This window comes from Eublepharis macularius, chromosome 2 (assembly GCF_028583425.1).
Source record: "Eublepharis macularius isolate TG4126 chromosome 2, MPM_Emac_v1.0, whole genome shotgun sequence".
Classification (NCBI taxonomy): Eukaryota; Metazoa; Chordata; class Lepidosauria; order Squamata; family Eublepharidae; genus Eublepharis; species Eublepharis macularius.
The window spans coordinates 94,393,186-94,411,083 of record NC_072791.1 but is presented as its reverse complement, the minus strand read 5'-3'; the positions used below and the strand labels follow the sequence as shown (position 1 = coordinate 94,411,083).

Sequence of the window (17,898 nt, the reverse complement as noted above, 5' to 3'; positions counted from 1 at the left end):
TAAATATAAGGAGCGATTAACTAACAATATTTTCTTTTTTTTTCTGACAAGTTTTGTACCAAACTGAATGTCTGAAGATATAGATGGGTCAAATTGATTGACTACGTGAGGAGAGATATATAGAACTATTATAAAAAGATAGAATGAGTAATATATATAGAGAATAAGTCAAATTGTTTGATATAAACGAATGTATGATCTATATGGTTTATGATATATAGAAATACCTGAAATTGAAAAATTGGGATAAATTGTTTATCTAAGATGGAAACAAAGGCTTACAGTTTGGGCATATAATGTTAAAAATAGTTAAGGATGTACTGCTTAGAATAATGGAGAAAATATATTTGTTTTAGATAGAGGAAGCTAATAAAAGTAAGGGAAAGGGGACAAAGGGTTGGAAAGCTGTTGGAAGTCAACAAAAAGGGGGGGGAAAGGGAGGGGGTTAGAGATGAAAAAATTGGGGAAAATTGAATGTAAATGTGGAAATAATGGATTCTAACCCAATAAAAATTTTTCAAAAAAAAAAAAAAGAAGGGAAAGGGTTCCCCCACTCAGCAGTGGCCCGTTCCAGGCTGACTTGGGCCCAATCCAGGACGTTTCAGGCCTGTTCTGGCCATTTTGGGCCCATTTAGGGCCTGAAACAGCCAAGATTGGGCCCCAAAATGCCAGGATCAGGCCTCTGCTGGGTGAGAGAACACTGCCCCACCTGGCATTAGCCCGATTGTGGCCATTTTTGGCTCCTTTCAGCCCTTTTGGTCCCAATTTTGGCCCAAAATGGCCAGGATTGGGCCCAAAAAGGCCAGCATCATGCCTCTGTGCAGTGGCCCAATCCTGGCCATTTTGGCCCCCTTTCAGCCATTTTGGGCCCAATTCGGGCCCAAAATGGCCAGTGTCGGGCCCAAAACAGCTAGCATCTGGCCTCTGCTGGCCAGGTAAGCACTCCCCTGGCCAGCAGCAGCCCGGTTCTGGCTATTTCAGCTTGATACTGGCCATTTTAAGCCCCTTTCAGCCATTTTGGGCCGTATTCAGGCCGAAAACAGCCTGGATTGGGCCCTAAATGGCCAGGTTCGGTCTGCTGCTGGGCAGAGATGTGCTCTCCCGTGCAGCAGTAGCCTGTTCCAGGCTGATCTGGGCCGTTTCAGGCCAGTTTGGGCCTGAAGTAGCCTGGATCTGGCTGCTGCCGGGTGGGGGAGTGCTCCCCTGTGGCTCAGCAGCCCATTCCAGATGAATTCAGGCCTGATCTGGGCTGAATTTTGCCTTATCCAGGATGAATCGGGCTCCCCGTGCAGCATGGGAGCACTCCTGGGTTGGGCATGGCCTGCGTGATAACATCACTTCCCGGAAGGGACATCATCGCGCAGACCTGGGAGAGCGCACGTACTGCATGTGCACGCATTTAGTGAGGGGCACGCCACCTCCTCCTGGGAGTTGCCCCGGGTGAGAGTTCTCTCACCTCTGTCCCTAGAAAAAAAGCCCTGTCCCCACACCCACACATTCGGAAACCAATAATAAAATGCTCCTGGTGCTTTATCTAAAACTTTGGTAAAATACAAATGTTGCAGCAAACCCAGGACTGCACTCACACAATGCTCTTCATTTGCTATTGTATTCTGAGGCTTGGTTTCCAATGTATTTGGGTGTGTTTCATCAATCTGCAGTAGAAATAAAGTTTTAGCAATTTTTAGCACACACATATAGCCTGCCGTTCCGGCCTTAAGTTTTAAACTTGTTTTTAATCTATATTTTGTGCACATTTATAATAGATACTCTCTTGGAATATATTTTACATTTTAGATCGTAACTTGATCCCTCTATTTTTTCCCCTTGCTTCAGATGTCCCCTGACATCTGAGGTTAGATGAGTGGGAACCCAAAAAAAGCCTCCTCAGTTGTGGTGCCGACACTCTGAAATTCCTTGCCAGAGATTTGCCTGTCTCTTTCTGTCATTGTCTGCCACCAGTGGGCAAAGACCTTTTGTTTTGCATACTCCCAGTAAACTTTTACTAGCCCTCCTTCCTGGTTGTGTGTGTTTGTTTATACATCTATACGTTTTTATCGTATTTACACTAGGGTTGCCAGCTCCAGGTTGGGAAATTCCTGGAGATTTGAGGAGTGGTGCCTGGAGAGGGCAGGATTTGGGAAGAGGAGGGACCTCAGCAGGGTATAATCCCATAGAGTCCCCCCTCCAAAGCAGCCTTTTTCTCCAGGGAAACTGATCTCTATGGCCTGGAGAGCAGTTGCAATTCCGAGAGATCTCCAGCCACCACCTGGAGGCTGGCAACCCTAATTTAGACATACATTTTAAATGTTGTTTTAATGTTTTAATATCTTTTGTTTGCCACCTTAGGAACCCTGTTTGGGTGGAAAGGCAGCATATAAATGTTTTAAATAAATAATAAATAACACATTGCAAACTGCAACATGTCAAGCACTTCTCAGAATCTTGAGATGTCTGAATCAGGTCCCATTACAGTTTTAGACAACAGAAAGAATGACTGTGTTAAACATACCTTGAATATATTGTATTTCATATCACTGATTTCAATAGTCTTACTGCCTTGGCTGTCTTGTTCTGTTTTACTGGTCATCAGTGTCTTAAATCTGTCAAAACAGAAGATTTCCACAAGGAGCTTTTAAAACTACAATTGCTTGGATTTGTTTTCAACTCTTGCTTGGATTTGTTTCTTTCCATTCTACAATTCTTATTGTCATCTCTTTCCTAACAGAAACTCTATGCCTTTAACAGCAGTATGTATTGATCTCATTCCCCTGGAGGGGCACAGGATCCCCCACTCCCAGCCTCCACACCCCACCACCTCTTACCTGGACAGTGAAGGGAAAAGGCATGGGGAATGGGCCTGGGAGGCAAAAAACATCCAGGGCAAGTGCACATCAGGCACGATTCCAGCTGGGCTCCCGTGTTTCACAGGGGCCAATTTTGTCCCACAATGGGCTGAATTGTCCCTTCGTGAAGTACAGGAGCATACCCTTTGCTGCTGTAATGACATCACTTCTGGAAGTGATGTCATGGCATCTATGCCGGGAGCAAGAGTGCACTTTGCGCATAAGAGCCTCCTGGTATGTACCTGGTCCGCCCTTCCAACTAGGAGGGTGTAGAGACCTGGCAACCCAGGCAGTATGGCAGGCAGAAATTAAACAGGTGCAGAGATGAGAATAATTCTACTCAGACATGGTAAGACCCATCATATGGTTAATATTCCCAGGTCTCTATCCCCTCCTGGCAGGAGATGGGGGTCCCAGGACTAGCCTCTGAGGCCTACTTGTGCACACACACTCCTGGAGAGGTGTGATAATGTCACTTCCGGGAAGTGATGTCATCACGCTGGCTATGGACATGCTCCTGTGCTTTGTGTGGAGCAAATTCTGGCCTGAAAGCTGCCCACAGCCAGCACAACACCATCACTTCAGGCAGTGATGTTGTTTAGCCCCCAGGAGCATGCCAGGTGTGCGCTTTCCCAGGTTGCCTGCTAGTGGTGGGTGATCACCAGGGGGGTTTGCTACCTCCAGCAAACCCCTGGGAGATTGCCCACCACTGGAGGGCAACTGGGTCCACACAGGGTCCACACAAAAGTTCTTTCGCTCTCACTCAGCAGAGCCCACACAATATACTTTATTAAAGTAGGTGTGCTTCTACTATCCCCCCAGTGGCACACTGTCTCGCTCTTCAAATCCACAGTATAGCCTGAACCCTTGGAATTTTGTACCCTTGCTCCTTCTTGCTGGCCCTCCACTTGTTTATTTTCTGCTTGCTACACAATTTTGGATTCAGACAGAGTGACCGAGGCCTAGCTTGGACTTCACACTGGAACCGTGGTTTCAGAAAAGAAAGCAGGCAACAGAACTCTCCCCCCACCTCACCAAACACACTTTTGCCCTCTTCTTTTTATTTCCATCTGCGTCATTCATGCCTGTTCAGGCTTACTTGTACTGTTCTCCATTGTTGGTTAAAATGAAACAGGGAATGCTTCCATGGTTAAAATACATTTCTAAAAAAGAAAGAGCATACTGGCTTTCCTTTAAAACCACGGTAACCATTGTCAAAAAATAGAGTGGAGGAAGAGGAAAAAAAGAGAAGAAAAATCTTATGCTTGAAATCCCACCAACTAATCCCGAGCCATAATCCCTCATTTAAGTGTTAAATATGAACTGAGACTGAGAAGCATCAAGGGCTTCATCAAGGGCAGAAATGCTGTCCCTAACATCCCTCATGATATTCTGATCACTAGATCCTGGGCCTGCAATGAAAATTCACACATAAACCCTTGTTATAACAGAATCCTTTATGTGAGGTTATTTATTTTGATCCATGTAGGTGGTTTACAACATTGAAACAATACAACTAATATTATAAAATACTAGGAATCCCCTAAACTATTGTTGCCAACCTCCAGGCAGGGCCTGGAAAGCTCCTGGAATTACAACTTATCTTCAGCGTCCGGAGATCAGTTCCCCTGGAGAAAATGGCTGGTTTGGAGGCTGGACTGCATGGAATTATACCCTGCTGAGGTCCCTTCTCTCCCTAAACCCTGACCTCCACAGGCTCCACCCACAAACCCCCAGGAATTTCCCAACCTGAAGCTGGCAACTTTACCCTAAACAGACAAAAACTGAAGTTTACAAAAAAGTCTACAAAAAAGAGAAATGTCATAATTCATATTCAAACTCAGCCATCAATGTTGATGTGTTAACTAGAGATGGGCACGATCTGAATTACGATTTCAAACCCCCCCCCCCCCGATTTTGCCATCGTGACTCAGCTAATCGGTTCTGTCCATGGCAACCGATCCAGCGGTCAGCAGTTTGCCTGTTCGGGACGTGATCGGATGGGTCAGTTTCTGTTCGGAATTGCAGACACTCTTGCACTAGTAATTTATTCCCGGGGCAACGGAGTCAGGGAAATGAGCTGTGTTTGCCCTCCTTCTGTCACCCTCGAAACACGAATGGAAGCCCAGCTTTCCTTGATTAGCAGGCTTCCTTCCAACCACGGAGCAGCATCCCAGGGGAGGGAGGGGGAAGGGGGTGGGCACAAAGGAAAGGCAAAAGGCAGTGCGGGAGGCTGGGAGGCCACCTGCGCTGTTTGCCTTTCCCCAGGACAAGGGGAGCGTGGGCAAGCCGGCCGCCCCTTGTCCTGGGGAAAGGCAAAAGGCAAAAAGCAGTGCGGGTGGCTGGGAGGCCACCTACGCCGTTCGCCTTTCCCCAAGACAAGGGGCGCGTGGGCAAGCCGGCCGCCCCTTGTCCTGGGGAAAGGCAAAAGTCAAAAGGCAGTGCGGGTGGCTGGGAGGCCACCTGCGCTGTTCGCCTTTCCCCAGGACACGGTGTGCGCGGGCAAGCCGGCCGCCCCTGGTCTTGCGGGGCAGGTGAATGGCGCGGGCAGCCTCCGAGCCACTCGCGCTGCCGCCAGCTCCACAATGCACCAGGACAGCCGGCTTGCTGCGTGGGCGGGGGCGACTCAGGGGCGTGTGCGCACGCGTGCAAGAGCCTGACTACGGTTGCTCTGGGCGCTGGCCTCCCCGATTCCCGATTGCAGACCGGAAACGAGAGTTGATCGTTTAGAATCGGTGGCCTGCATTCGGCAGCAGCTCAGATCCACAAACGGCTGAATCAGAATTTTTTTTTGGATCGGGCCCATGTCTAGTGTTAACCTCCAAAACAGTCTGAAAGCTCTGTCAGCCCATCATGTAAAACCAAGAAGGATTGAACCACAGGCCACAGACCTCCCTAGGGAAGATTTCTTTGAGCTTTCAGACCCTTCCAAAAAAAAATAACTTACTTAAATACATCGAATGTAAAATAAATACTTGTTTACTTGTATTCATAATTTCCTCCCTCCCAATTCTTGTATAATGTCAACAGCCTACACTCTTCATAGTCCTATTCAGAGGACAATAAGAACAGGAAGAAATAAATAGGAACTCCTAACATACATTAGCTAGATTTGGGCACCTTGCCATATCAAAACTGCTTTTAAAAGAGTGTTCTATCTATAGTCGAAGAAATGAATATCTGCAATTATGACAAACTAAAACAGTGATTGTTTCTATGAGGGGTTGATTCATTGTATTAGATCCATGTTAATATTTACAAAGGTGCAAGAACTTCTATCTACAGAGCACAATTTTCCCACTTTCCCCATCCTATGATGGCTCAAAATGCCCTTAACAGGTAGGAAAATCATGTTGCATGTCTGGAATTCCTTGCACCCATGGAATTGTTTGTTTGGATCCAAATCTCTGATTCACCTTTCAGTGACTCAGCAAAAGTGCCACATGACACTTCCAGAGTAAGAGTCTCACCTGTTTGAAGCAGTAACCAACAGAACTTTGTGTGCATAAAACAGTTTTCCTTCCACTAGAAAAGTAACATCGGACATATCTTTGTTATTTAAAAAGTGAGGATCTGGAACAGGGGAAAAATGAAAACAAGTATTAATTATAAAACAAAAACAACGGTCTCAACATCAGTGATGATGAATATTTAGTGTCTTACCTAACCGAGCTGGTAGGGTCTTTCTAATTTCAGGAATGCTGGGAATGGGGCTGCTTCCATAGCAGTGAGTGAAAATAGTTGCAAGCTGCAGGTTGGTTGACTCATTCTGAAAAGAAGAATGGAGATATAATTTTCATCAGAACCAAGCTATCGGAGACCAACTCTACTGGTTTCTTAACAATTCAGGAAATGGAGGACAGGAAGTTAAAATTCATCTTTCTGCAAAGTTTGTGTACGGGGATAATTTTTTAACCTATCCACACATCCTCAATAGCAAAATCTAAAATCTCTTTTAGCTAAGAAAAGTAGCTTCAGACACCCCAACCCATGAACAGCAGCTTGTACACAGAAGCAGCTTCCAAGCACAGAAAATTACCTCAGAATCTGGCTCCTACTGAACTGGCTGGAAGTTTTGTTTTTGTTTTTGTTAATGTGTATGGGGAAATGAACTCGTCAGGAGGAGAGCAATGATTTTGCATGTCTAGAGTTGGACTGAGGCCAGGGTCTTAATGAAGCAAAGCTACTAGTTAGTTCTGTAAAATATAACATTGGCATTTCAGTTTTTGCAGACTGCATGTATTATAGTAACAGACTTGCACAGACAGGTTAAAACAATTTTCCCCCTTTTCTCTGAGAAGCAAACTTCCCCAATCCCAAGTGTCAAGTTACTACAGAAGAGCTCAATTTCCATTAGAATGCAGGTGTGCTAGGAAGGAGGTGTCTTTAAGTGCTTTTCCTTCTGATGCCTGCCAATGTTGTATTAAATAGGCTCAAGAAACACAACCATGGTGATCCCTGCCAGGGATCACCATGGCCAGGTTTTCTTGCCTCAAGACACGGATATTTGTATAGTGTTGTAAAATAGATTACTTTGCTAGTCCGGAGAATATCAAACATGAGCTGCAGTCCATCGTTAACCAGCTCCTCATTGTAGTCTTCTTCCTTAATAGTGACAAATTCTCGCAAGAGGTTCTGTACTACTGAGTAACGAGACTGATAAAAGGTTGTCCGTAGTGATTCAATCCACACGTGGAGCTTCCATGGGATTCCTGGGGTCATTGAGAGACAAAGTAAAAATGCTACTTAATTTATTGACATTTCTGTGGGTGAATGGCAGTAAAAATAAAGGAAGAAGTTACAAATTATCTTTCTACATCAAGCCGATTTACAACAATTGTGCTCTTTGGAGGGTTTCCCTCATTTGCTTATTTAAACTGTATTTTTGTAAGTCACTGGAGTCTCCACTGGGACAAAAGCTGGTAAGAATACTGAAATAAATAAATTTAGTCTAGCATTCAGCAATGATGCTGGGAAATGATAGAGAGAGGCATCCCATGTTTGCCCACGGAGGCAGGAATACTGCCTCTGAATCTGCATTTCTGTTTGTCACTATCCATATAAAATGAAGGTATTTAATGAAGGGAGCCATGACTCTCAAAAGCTTATACCCTGAAAATCTTGTTGGTCTTGAAGGTGCTACTGGACTCAAACCTAGCAGTTTAAGATGAAGGGACTCACAGAGCTGCAAGGATGTAATGTCTTGTTTATACATTTATTGTTGTGGGATGGTTGCTGCTTCCCTAGTTTTCTCACATGGCTTCTGGTACTGATTGAAGCTCCATTTATGCAATAAATATCTACCATACTGGCTTTATTCACCCTAAGTAGGGTAGATATTGCCAATATGATACCTAATCATGAGATGTGCCCCTTATCATTTATGTAGATATTGCATACATTATCAGTAGGGGTGTGGGAGAAAACGTAGGACATTACCAAACAGAATTATGCATTCTAGGTAATGCATAATTAGGGCTTACCTCAGCCACTACTATAAGGCAAGATTTTGTGTTACAAACACAGAACAGGTCTTTACAAAATGATGCTTTAAGAGCAAATATTTCTAGATTATTCAGACAAGATGAGTTTTGTCACATACCACTAACTACTAGGCCTATAATCTAAAATCTCTCATTTCTTTTGAATGATATCTGGGGGAGGGGGATTCTGATATGCAGTTCTGCACAAAATATGTAGTTCCTTATCCGATTTATGTGATTCTAAAGATAAATGTGAACAGTTCTGAATGAATAGTCAAAGAAAGAAAGAAGCAGAAAAACAAGTTTCTTCATTCAATAAACGTTTGCAACACAAATTATTTTAAGTTGTTCTAATTCTACTGTAACTTGCAAACTGTCTGTGCTTGGAATGTCTACTGACACAGCTCTGGTGATTCAGAAGTAAGGAGGGAAATGCATTCTGCATGCATGTTCAGAGGTTTGGTATATAGGGGTGGGGTAGAGGTGGCTGTGATCATTCACTGGGAGGAAGAAGAGGGGCATGTCCAAAAGCACATCCACCCTCACCAAGGGAAATGCTCAGGTGTGCTGGAGCACCATGTGCAATGGGAGCAAATAAGGAGCATATGCTAATATCCTGCCAACTCCAAAATCTACCAGCTATCACAATACGGCTTTTAAATTTCCTTAGGACCCCCCAACCCCCCATTGCTCTCATGCTGACTAGATGCAGCACAATTTTAAGAGCCATTTAGACACAGGAATTATGACTGATACTGTTTGTAAGGTGATCAAAGTGGAACCTGCCAACATTCCCTCTTCTATACAACTGATGAAAGTATAAGATCTCCATCTTCTATTGCCACAAAGAACCTATTATGGCAGATATTCAATTTAATTCAAAAGGGCATTGCATAAAATTGTAAATGTTGTACAGTACAAGAAAAACGAGCATACGTGAGATTGTGATTTCATGGTAATTCAGTACTATTGTCTTTTTTTCTGTCAAGCTCTGATGCTCAACAACTTTTCAAAGTTTTCAGCCTTCTTCCTATGAAGATGAAAGAATAGAGCTACTAGAAAATTGAAGAACTATTTTTTTTACACTTCAAGAATATCCAGAAATGTGTGCCCTGGCAATCCTGAAAGTCAATCTTAATATCAGGATAGTAAGGAGTCCAGTAGCACCTTAAAGACTAACCAACTTTATTGTAGCATAAGCTTTCGAAAATCACAGTTCTCTTCGTCAGATGCAGCAATACCAGGAAGATTATATTAATGCCCAAGACATATTTTCCATTTATTTACTGCTAAAGGTTTAAGCAATCAGTGAAGTTCAGTTAATTTGTCTAATGGAGTGGTTATAAAGTAAGAATATATTCCTCATAGCATGGACAGGTTCTCCTAAGGCTTTGCACAGAGGTTGAATAACATGGAGAGTTAAGACTGCACCCTGTGGAACGCAGCAAGATAATCCCCATTCTACAGATAGCAATCATAAGCAGAGTTAGACCCTTCAACAGATTTAGGATATAACTGTGTTCATTAGTGCTGTGTCAAGCACTTAATATGCCAGATCACACAGGTGGAACACCTGTATGAAAAATGTAGGCGCATTCAGACATTGCAAGCAAACTGTGCTTTATTTCTAATTTTTTAAAAAAGCTAGTTTTGTCTTGGGTTTGTGTACCCCCTCTCTCCTATACAGAACCAAGACTGAAAACTTCCTGGTTTTAAAGAAACTACAGTTTGCTGTGACATCTGAACTGTGGCACTTTGAAACACTGCGGTTTGTTTTTCTGCTAATGTATGTGTTCGTGGTGGTCTAAATGTATTAAGTAACTCAAAAGGTTGTTTACAGACAAAGGAGTGACTTAATGGGAGTCCTTCCATGTCTTCAGTTTGTAAGCTAGGAGGCAACACGTTGTTCAGTAAGGATTTCCTCTTACCAAGTGCTCTGAGATCCATCGTGATATCAACATAGCCATGCTCTGCACTGTAATACATGGCTTCTTGCAAAGCCTTCATCCTGGTTTTACATAGCTTAACTTGACCCTCATTGGAGCTTCCCTGGCTGGAAGTATCACTTTCCACACCCTCTGCTAAAATCTCTTCCAGTGAGAGAACATCTCCTTTTGACTGCTGTGGCTGGGTTAGAAGCTTGAGCAGAACATTTCTGTAAAAGAAAAGCAAGAGCGATTATGTATTAATAGGTGAAATGTCACTAGAAAATGAGAATGAAGTATATTTCAGAATAGTCTCATAGTCTGGTTTAATAAACATCTAGTGCCACGTAAACGTTTTTTAAAAACTAAGAAGTTGCCCTGTCAGCAAGATAAACCATGAGTAAAAGCAAACAACAACATGAAATACTTTGAGAATCTGTAAGAGTGTTTTAGCACTCTTTGCTAGCACTACCTTAAAAATATCCATAGGAATCTTGGTCTTTTCAGTTCATTCAATCCAACACTGAGTCCCAGGAGACAGGCAGCAACAGGTAGAATAAGTAACCTTGTGTTGGACTAAAGAAAGAATGGAACCAGAATGTTCTGTATGAGTTATCCTACATGCTGCCGATCTCAGGGGACATACTATCCACATACTTCCAAGATGTATCTATATGTAAGAGTAAAGGTAAAGGTACCTTTACTCTTATATATAGGTATGTATATGTAAGATACATATCTATATGTAAGATACATATCTATATATAAGAGTATGGGCTACGATTTGTGTGTTTGTGTTTGAGTAATCAGAATTATATAAACAAACATACAAGTCCTCTGTGAAGGGCTGCAGTTTTTAAAAGCTTACAAATGCTGTACAAATAGCTGAAGGTCTGTTAAGGGTTAATTCTTCATGGAAACATAAAGCTTTGAGTGACAGGCTGCTTCACGGAATCTGATTGGGTAGAAAGACTTCTGAACTGGATGCTGGGGAGAAGGGAGTCTGATTTCAGTCCTAGCTGTGAGGAGTCGAGTAAGTTTGGCGATTTGGCCCTGTCTGAGAGCAGTTTAACACAGACAGGAGAACTGGGAAAAAGTTGACAAGGAAGTAGACACAAATTCCCATTTGGAACAAAGAAAGGGGACAGATCTTCGAGTGAGAGGAGAATTTCCCTACCCAGTCAAACAGGGAGTTAGCTCTGAAGAATGAAGAGATCCCTGGTCTGGTGTGATTAGAAACTGCCTTTGGAGACCTTCAGATTCAGTTAAAAACTGAGGAAGAGTACTGGTGTTTGAAAAGAAGGGGTTTGGATCCTGGAAAAATGGTACCAGCTTTCTTAAAATCAAAAGAGTAAGAGAATACTCAAAGAAAGTGTACTAGAGTGATTAGGAAAACACTGGAACAAAAGACTTCCAACATAAAGATTTAAGTAACTGTGAAGAGCTTAAGAAACTCTCAACAACAACACCCCAATGACTGCCACACAGCCAAATCAATCTTTATTGATTATGAAATTACTGCTAGTTGGTGCTCTCTTTGCACCCAAATTGGGTGTTTAAATTTGCTGTAGGAATAGATGGCCCATACTAAAGGATGCCTTTGCCCTTCCTGGCAATTTTTTCATAAATGGGCATTTGTTTGCTGTGAAATAATAAGCCCACCAAAAACTTCTCTATTAAAAAATAACAAGATGTCATCATGGAAGTATTAAAGGGCAGAAATCGATGACAGCAGTATGTCTCATTCAACCCCAGTATTTCCTAATACCTCAGAGTTAAACAACAAGCACGATCTATAATCAGATCTGAGATCTTTTTTTTTAAAAAAAAGGGAGTCACAAGGTGGGGTGTGAGAAGCAGATGTTAACCACAGGTATGCTGCTGGAACAGAGTGGAGATATCTGTTAACTCTTTCTCCCATTGCGTTTCCTGAATAGAAATTGTCTGTTCAGCAGCTATTTACCCCAGTACAGAAAAAGACAGGAAAGCTGTCTCGTTCCCCTGAGTTCTAATAGCAAGCATCTTGGCAATGAAAAGTGCAAATAAAAATGTAAATGTTTTTATTGTTTGTGAAAGTGATACTGTGTAAAATCTGCTACCTTAAATTGCACCTCATTCCATCACCAAAAGGGCTGGTATTGAAAATGGGGGGGGGGTGTTGCCGAGTAGGCCCCCTCCCCTGCTTTAAGGCCTGCCATGAACTGTGTTAAAGTTTCCTGCATTACTGTTTCACTGCTGCACCAAAGACTGCCCTGCACGTGTGTGTTCTGGTACACGTGTCAGTTTCCTGCCTGCGTGTTAATTACCTTGCTGCTGCAATAGACTGTGTAGTTTACTGACTCCATGTTTGGTTAACTGCACAAAGGACTCTTTTTCTGGGCAGCCCTGCCCTGACCTGTATCTGGACTTCCTAGTGTGCGTTTGGACTGTGTTACAAGTGTGCCCCGTGCCTGCATTGCCATCTGCCACGGACCGTGCCTGTTCCCTGCCTTGGACTGTGTTTTAAAGTGTTGTTCCCCCTGCCTCCATGGAAGCCTGCCTCATACGGGCCCAAGCCGCTGCTAGCAGCTGGGCGCCTGCCAGGGAAACCTCCAGCGAGCCTGGCTAGGCGCTCCCTGGTCAGTTCCCGCCTGGAGCCTCCCGCGGGCCGGTCCCCGAGCTTGCCCTCGCTACCGGGCAGCCTGCTATCCAGCCCCAGCCATGCCCAGCCGGCATCCATGTTCCTAGGCAGCTAGAAGACCCTGAGGAAAAGACTGCTTTGGGAAGCCATTTCGGCGAAGCGGGCACACCACGTCCGCAGCGAGAGCCCCTCGCCCCGCTCTGCATATCTTAGGAGCCACCCCGGAGAAGGAACTAAGTGCCGACCATCCCAAGCACTTAGAGAATGCATCTCAAAGAAACCTCCGCATTCCACAGCTGATGACATCAGGACAAGCCCTGTCCGCTGGAACATCCATTCAGCCCACTCGGATTTCCCCCTCCCTCTTTTGTCCCCTCTTCCTGAGGTGTCACTTATCACAATCTGATTACCAAAGTGGCCCATCTAAGCCATTCAGTAACCCATTAGAACCTTTGTTTTAAACTGTGAGAACCACCAAGTACAGCACCAGCCCCAGGGTACATTTTGGGGTATTTAAGCTGGTCTCCCAGACCACACGGTGCTTAGGCCATTCCTATCCAGACTTCCTTGCTGTCCGTCTGTGGTCCCAGTGCTGGCATTGGGCCACCCTCGCTGCTGTGTCTCTGCTTCGCTCCAGGATTGTGAGTATTTCCCTTATCATCGTTGGGAACCCGCTAATGCGAAAGTCTCTATATTTCCTACTCTGTGTTTCTTAGGTCTTGTATGTTCTTTGTATGCTTGTGCAAGTTTAGGCTTACGCCACACTAAATACACGTGTTTGGAACCTTATTTGTAGTCTGCCTCTTTTTCACTAGAGTGTCTGGGATCGGGACCTCCGTAGACATAGGTTAAGATCCGCGCTAATTTTAAGTTACAGACTGCTAAAGCTAATTTCCCCATTATAATAAAGAGCAGTTCTGGTAACAGGGGGTGTTTGTCAACATTGGCCTCCACAGTTGCCTTGACACTGTGTTTTATGGGGAGAGCTCTCTTGTCTTTCTTTGTGTCCCTATCCTTACTCTCTATTTATATTAGATGTTCGTCTGAGCCAGTGTTGCATCCTTTTTAATTTACACACAATGTGAACCAAATTATTGTTGTTGTTGCTGCTGCTGTTGTTGTTATTGTTATTATAGACATGAAGGCCAGCAGAGAAGTGTTATGTGGTAACAAAAACACACATTCCTGCACCACAACTGCCAAAGAACAAAAAGCACTTCTGTCATGGAAGCAACATGTCTCAGAGGCCAGCTGTGAGTGTTTCAAGAGTAGGTTCAAGTGCCTTAGAGGCTTCTGAAGCAGGAAAGGCAAAACGAAGAACTAGATGTCTGTCAGAAACTTCTTTCATCTTTCCTTAGCAACCAGCTGTCATATATGCAGAAGCTGCAGAAAGATTGTTTTTAAAAGTTTAAGGCTAGTACTTAAATTCTGCCCCCCTTCATTAGGAGACAGAAAAAGGTTTCTGTGGTGACCGGAGGTGAGGCACCTTATACTGCTGGTGGATCACAGGAAGAGGTTTACCTATGTCCGTGTGCGGCAGCATGGCTAAAACAGTTCATGTCTTCATGAAGTGACGAAGATATCCCATTTGCTTCAAGCATACTTAGAAGTGGATCTGCTCCCCTGATCAACAGCAAGCTGACCATCTCATAGTTGCCTAGAAAAACAATTGCCAGAAAAACAATGATGCTTCTTATGTACTTTACAGATATTAGATCAACTGGCCAGTCATTTATTTATCCACATGTTCATTTATAGAGATTTTTTTCCTGAAGGCTTGCCAAATTGTTTTCACTGTGATGGCAGGTTTCTGTATCTGTAAAGTAGCCTGCTAGGAAGGAATGTGGGTGGGCCTAGGGGTTTTTGGTGAACTCAGTCCTGCTGGCACACAGTAGATCAACTCAGGAGTTCCAGGTTTCCCCTGCCAAGTAGGTGTGCCTGCCTGCACTTGCTTTTGCTACTAGTTGCAAATGATTTCCTTCAGTGTCTGACCACCTCCCAGAGTAAGTAACCCAGTACTTGGACTAAGTAGTAGGGCCATCTCAGTGCCATTAAAAAGGCCATTAAAAAGGGGGTACCCAGTTAAAGAGTGCCTTTTATGGCTGCTGAATGAATGTTTGGGGGGAAAGGAGCATAGGAGAGGCTTGTATGGTGGTTTGCTGGAAGAACTATTGTTACAATTAATGAGTGGTGCTGAAGGGGGAAAGAGATGTGACATGGCGCCTCTACCAGATGGTGGCAGGAGAAAGCAAGAGAGGCACTGGGATTGCTGCGGCTGCTGCACTATGAAAGCATATGGCTGCTGAATGGATAGTAGTGCCTGGCTTGAGTGCAAGGGATGAAATCACTTGCCAGCACTGAGATCTGCTATCCACTTGGTAGGTGTGGGCCTGTACAGTGCTACACAAGCAGCCCTGGGGTCTCCATTGTCACCCTCTGGTAAAGGCACCAAATCCCCCTTCACCAGTGAACTATCGTACAAGCCTGAAAAGGCCTCTCCCCTTTGGCACCACTTTATGATCAGTGCTACATCGTGACATTCATCCCTCTGCCCAACCTTCCCAAACTATCCCGCCTATCTTGACCTCTTTTCCTCTTTCTTATGCTTTTGGTGCTTGTGTCCATTCTTATGACAGTGGAAACGAGCACCAAATCTCTTTAGATCTCATTCCCATTTACTGCTTGCCCCCTCACTATCCCCCTTTCCTGCTCTCTCTGAGAATGCTGCTTCCTCATCCAGAAAACAGTCATCTTGCATGATCTGTCATGCTTTCTCCTCTCTAAAACCTGGCTTCTCCTCCCTTGCCGTTGCCTGAGCATTGCTGTTTTCTCTTTTCAGCTATCTCTTTTTCCCACATACCATACTATAAAGAGCACACTGGTGGTGTTGATATTCTTTGAATTGTACAGGTTCCAGTGCCTGCCAGAGCCTCCACCCCACAGCTTCCCAATATTTAAACTCTAACCCTGTGACTCTCCCTATACATCTGCTGTCATATATGATCCCACCTCCCAACTCACTCTTACTGTTTTCTTCACTTTGATGCATGGATCACATCTTCTTGTCTGGAAACACCCCCATCTTGGAGATTTCAAAATTCATGTTGATAGGCCCAACTGGCTCCCATGTCCTTTTCTATAACTCATTCATTGATGTTTGCCTTTGGTCTAATCTTGCCCCCTCCCTCCACTTTGGCCATTTCCCATTTTGTCTGTGCCAAGAACTGCTCTGCCTCTGAACATGTTGCTATGGAATATCCCCATGTCTCACCTTCATTTTATTCCTTTAGCAATGTCCACAGTTCCCACACATCCCTATCCTATCTCTTGTTCCTTCAGTGACCTGCAGCATATTGATTTACAGAAAGTGTTGTCCCCTCTTCACTTTTCTCTCACTGCTGCCCACTCTAAGGACTCCATAGATTCTTACTTAACCATCCCATCACTTCTAATTTATTGTGCTCTCTCAATGTAACAATACTCTCTCACTCCCCAGTCTAACATGCCATTTGATAGCTCCATTCATACAATTTTGCAGCTAAATGCCTCTCAAGAACAAAACATCTGATGATTTTGTCCACTGTTCCTGAAAATTCTCTTTCTCACCTGCCACCTACCTGGCTAAGCAAACACCTTTTTGCATATCAACATAAGGAGTCCTCAGTGCATCTTCTTTTTCTCTACATTGTCTGCCCCTCTTATGACTTGTCCCCCATTTTCCCCTCTATGCTTAAGATTTTGCCTTTCTTCAGCGATAAAACTGAAACTCTTTCTCCCACCATTCCTTTCTCACTCAGCTTTCCTTCTTCATACACTTTCCTCAACCCTTTCCTTTTCTCCATGTCATTTGCTGAGCTGACTACTATGCTGTCATGGGCTGAATCCACACAGCCGCGGAGCGTCCCGGCGTTGTGCTAAATGTTCGCTAAACACCCGGAAGTGTAGCGTCTTTCTAGCGCGATTTCTGAATTACTATTATTTCTGAATCACGCTAGAAAGATGCTACACTTCTGGGTGTTTAGCGAACATTTAGCGCAACGCCAGGACGCTCCGTGGGTGTGTGGATTCAGCCTTTGTTGAACTCCTTCACCTGCTCCTTTAAACCTAGCCCTTAAGAACTCCAACTGCTTGTCTGATATTTCCCTCTGTATGTCTCATTGCCATCTCAGACTCACAGTGAAATCCTAAACAGAGTTACTCCAGACTAAGCCCATTGAAATCTGGAATAACTGGAATAAATCTAGAAGACTGGAATAACTCTGCTTAGGATTTTACTGTCAGTATTAAACTGATCTCCTCCCTTCCCCTTCAAAACCCTCCTCTCCTCATATACTTTTCGTATCCACTAGCTACCCACACTGTAAAACTGGCATACAGTCTCAGCTTTATCTTTGACTATTCTCCCTCCTTTGCCCTTTACACTGAGTTTTTGACAGCTCATGCAACTTCTTCCTTTACCAAACTGAAAAACAACCCACTCTGTCCTCTTTGCTTCCTCATTGAAAATTTTGGTTCATACTTTTGGCACTACCTGCCTTGATTTCTGCAACCTCCTTCACTCTGGCCTTCCACTGTTTCTCCTCTCTCCTGTCTATCCAGAATTCTGCAAACAAATAAATCACTTCTCACATTGCTGAGTGTGTGACAGCCTCCTTCAATTCCTGCATCGGCTTCCTCAGTGGAAACTTGTCAGTGTTATCTTTCTAAGTACTCTTCTCTCATGTTCTGATACTGCTTTCCTTCATCTTCTTTCCCCCAATTTCATCACTTCTGGCTTCCAAAGATCTCTTATGTCCTCAAAGATTCTGCCCTTTCTCCCCTGCCTTTTATGCCTGAATGTCTCTTACAATACCTGTGTGATGACACAACTCTTTCCTTTTTCAAATCCTACCTCAAAGTCCATCTTTCCCGTGGAGCCATTAGCACAACTTAGTCCGCATACCACTCCAGACTAGGAACAAATGCATATTTTTCCTATATACCCTGCCTTGGTAAACCTCCCCTGTCTTTGGTGTATCTCCTGT

At 44.0% G+C, this 17,898-nt stretch overlaps 1 protein-coding gene across 1 annotated transcript in view; it reads right to left on the bottom strand.

Moving 5' to 3' along the window:
- Positions 1–17,898, bottom strand: part of ABTB2 (ankyrin repeat and BTB domain containing 2) — a 222,055-nt gene that overhangs the window by 13,169 nt on the left and 190,988 nt on the right. The window contains exons 9-14 of the mRNA XM_054971398.1: positions 14,396–14,531; positions 10,258–10,484; positions 7,380–7,558; positions 6,510–6,615; positions 6,317–6,419; positions 2,513–2,603 (exon numbers count right to left, since the gene is read on the bottom strand). Of these exons, the coding sequence (XP_054827373.1) occupies positions 2,513–2,603; positions 6,317–6,419; positions 6,510–6,615; positions 7,380–7,558; positions 10,258–10,484; positions 14,396–14,531 (842 nt within the window). The remainder of the gene's footprint in view (positions 1–2,512; positions 2,604–6,316; positions 6,420–6,509; positions 6,616–7,379; positions 7,559–10,257; positions 10,485–14,395; positions 14,532–17,898) is intronic.